This window comes from Pseudocercospora fijiensis (genome assembly GCF_000340215.1).
Source record: "Pseudocercospora fijiensis CIRAD86 unplaced genomic scaffold MYCFIscaffold_12, whole genome shotgun sequence".
NCBI lineage: Eukaryota > Fungi > Ascomycota > Dothideomycetes > Mycosphaerellales > Mycosphaerellaceae > Pseudocercospora > Pseudocercospora fijiensis.
In genome coordinates this window covers 21,140-24,154 of record NW_006921543.1, presented here as the reverse complement: position 1 = coordinate 24,154, position 3,015 = coordinate 21,140, and the positions used below count along the sequence as shown (strand labels likewise).

General features: G+C 50.1%; 2 protein-coding genes across 2 annotated transcripts; both read left to right on the top strand.

Moving 5' to 3' along the window:
* Positions 1–469: 469 nt before the first annotated feature.
* Positions 470–1,890, top strand: MYCFIDRAFT_191418 (uncharacterized protein; the record flags this gene model as incomplete). Its single annotated transcript, XM_007933826.1, has 3 exons — positions 470–494; positions 626–709; positions 764–1,890. The coding sequence occupies 3 exons, from the start codon at positions 470–472 to the stop codon at positions 1,888–1,890; spliced, it is 1,236 nt and encodes a 411-aa protein (XP_007932017.1).
* A 185-nt stretch (positions 1,891–2,075) lies between these two features.
* On the top strand, positions 2,076–2,642 carry MYCFIDRAFT_200553 (uncharacterized protein; the record flags this gene model as incomplete). The annotated part of the gene is made up of 1 exon (XM_007933825.1): positions 2,076–2,642. One exon carries the CDS (start codon positions 2,076–2,078, stop codon positions 2,640–2,642), a length of 567 nt encoding a protein of 188 aa, XP_007932016.1.
* Between the last annotated feature and the right edge of the window lie 373 nt (positions 2,643–3,015).

Below are 3,015 nucleotides of genomic sequence, written 5' to 3'. Positions count from 1 at the left end.
AGCTTTTTAAGCCTGTCTTGACAGTCTTGTGCCTGGGTTACCAGAATTGAGCAGTACCGTTGGTTAGTTGGCCTGTCGAATGCTTGTAATGACCCACAATCTACCACTCGGTCGGTTAGTTTAGGAACCCTGACTTTGACCGACAGGTTCGTTACACCAGATCGTGCTGTTCGGCAATACGGCACCGCTTAGCGAGCCCTTTCTTGCGCCAATCCCAGTGTCTCTCAACCGCCTCTTCACACTGTACTGTACACCCCTCACTTCCAATCAATTCGGCTTCAGTCTCGATGCAGAACTTGTAGTTCCTTCGTGGTATAAAGGCGATTGCCATTTTGACTCAGCCTCCAGCAAGTGAGCATCAGACTGCCGAAATTCAAAACTTGAGCAACCGAAACCGAAAGTCAGCCTGGGCATGTCTTTTGTGGAGAGTGACCTTGAGAAGGAAACTGGGGAGAAGAACAGCACCACAATGACAATGACATTCATCAGCATCTGTCCAAGACACACGAGGAGATCATAGAGGCTGCGGACCCTACCTTCGTCGAACGTGACCAGCAAGATGGACATGCAAATCGAGATGGAGAGAACAATGACCTGGAACGAATTGCTTCTTCGAAACCGTCAGTGAACAACATCAAATCGGTACCCAATGGCGGTCTTTGGGCGTGGTTACAGGTTTTGGGCAGTTTCTTTTTGTTCTTCAATACTTGTGAGGCATCAAGCTCAGCAGTTTCATAGAGGATCGAGGCTGATACTGCTACAGGGGGCATCGTCAATACCTTTGGCACGTACCAGACATTCTACGAAGTCGGGCGACTATCATCGAGCACGCCTTCCGATATCTCGTGGATTGGATCTCTGCAAGCAACTTCATTGATGCTGGTTGGATCGCTCACTGGGCCCGTTTATGACGCTGGATATGTACGAAGTCTCGTGGCCGTTGGCACTTTCTTCGTGGTGTTTGGTCAGATGATGCTGTCGCTTTCCACGACCTACTACCAAGTCCTGCTGTCCCAAGCGATCTGCGTAGGTTTCGGGACGGGATGTCTCTTTATCCCATGCGTTGCCGTCCTCTCGACGTACTTCAGCACTCGAATTGCTACAGCTGTTGGACTCGCGGCAGCTGGCAGTTCCATAGGAGGCGTAATATATCCAATTGTCTTCTATCGCTTACAACCCGTGATCGGATTTGCCTGGGCTACGAGAGTTATTGGATTCATCATGCTGGGCACGTTAGCTATCTCTAATGCCGTTCTGAAAGTGAGGGTCTTGCCTGCTGGAAGAAGGAAGTTCCTGGAACTAGCAGCGTGGAAGGAGGTACCTTACACTTTCTTTGTGCTGGGCACTTTCGTGGGATTTCTCGGCCTTTACACACCGTTCTTCTACATCCAAACCTACGCCATCCAGACGGGCATCGCTTCTCCACACCTGGGCTTCTACCTTCTGGCAATTTTGAACGCTGCAAGTACATTCGGGCGAGTGATCCCAAATTTCATCGCAGACCGGCTAGGACCTTTCAATGTCATTATTCCCTGTACATTTGCAACAGGACTTCTCTGCTTATGTCTAATCGCAGCCAAGTCCATAGCTTCGGTCATCGTTATTGCCGCATTATACGGCTTCTTCTCCGGCACTTTCGTCAGTTTGCCAGCCACCATCTTTGTGTACATAACGAAGAATCGAGGCATGATCGGAACGAGGATGGGCATGGGCTTCGCTGTGACAGCTATCGGCATCCTTGTTGGCACACCGATCTCTGGAACCATTCTTGCGGCAAGCGGTTTTAGATACGTCTGGGTTTTTGGCGGCATTATGACTGTGCTTGCCGCGATGTCCATGAGCGTTTCCAGAGTCAGTAAGGGAGGATGGAAGTTAAAAGCTGTTGTGTAGCTGTCCACTTGGCATGGTGATAAGCAAGAAAACGATGGCAAGCAAGAAATATTGAATATCTGCTGGCTACCATGACTCGCGCTGCTATATAAATCGCACGACTCCAGCGCTGCAAGACCAACCGCGAAAAAATCACGTCCGATTCTGAAAGACCCCTCGACAAGACAAACCAGTTCTTCGCAAATATGGCTCTACGCCATCTTTTCGACCTGCCTACCGAGACGAAGCTGATCATTCTTTCGCACCTTCCTTTCAAGGAAATTCAACGTACTCGTGCAACATCTCGACACATACGAGATCTGATCGACTATGAGCAGAATCGCACTGTCCTTCTACAGTCGACTGCGCCTATCCAAGTACTTGCAATCAGCGAAGCATACGACAATGTCTTCAGGATCGACCCCCACAAGACTGACCTGCTAGGGTTTGTGAACTATTTCTTCCAGCAGCGGCAGCATGCGCATCACACCGGAACTCAGGAAGAGCGAAGAGCGTCCCCTCTCCGCACTTGCGATATCATAGCGCGCCTATGGGTTCGTCGAGCGGCGGTGTTCTCCAAACACATCGTAAGATCCGACATTCGCGACCTCATCTACGAGCTCGTCCAACTGCACACTTTTCATGCTGGCACCAAAAAGGCCTTCGTAGACTGGCTCCTCAAAGTCCAGCACTTCGCAACTGCAGCTCTTACGGACCTGCTCAATTATCTGAATGGTACGACAAGCTCACTAATCCTGCTGGTCCTTACCTAGCCTTCCACGAACGGCATGACGTGCGCCCTGCAGCTTTCCACCAACTCAGGAAGTCTTTTCTTCGGCCGGACCAAGTCTCTGATCTGGGACTACCCGCTATTCCCCAAGATCCGACGAAGTTCCCCCTTCATGCGATCAGGGGTGATAAGGCGTTCGACTTCATCCGAAATACAAGATGGCGTGATACGACACTTTTCACCGAGAGCAAACGCAAAGAACTGCTGAAAGACGTCGTTTTGTGCTTGGAGGATGAATTGAAAGGCGGATTTTGGTAATGAACAAATCATCGAGCGATCTTTCCAGCATGTGCGGTTTCTATTGAGAGCGTGTGAGGATCAGAATTATTGCCAGTCGCTCCACACATGATAGGGTC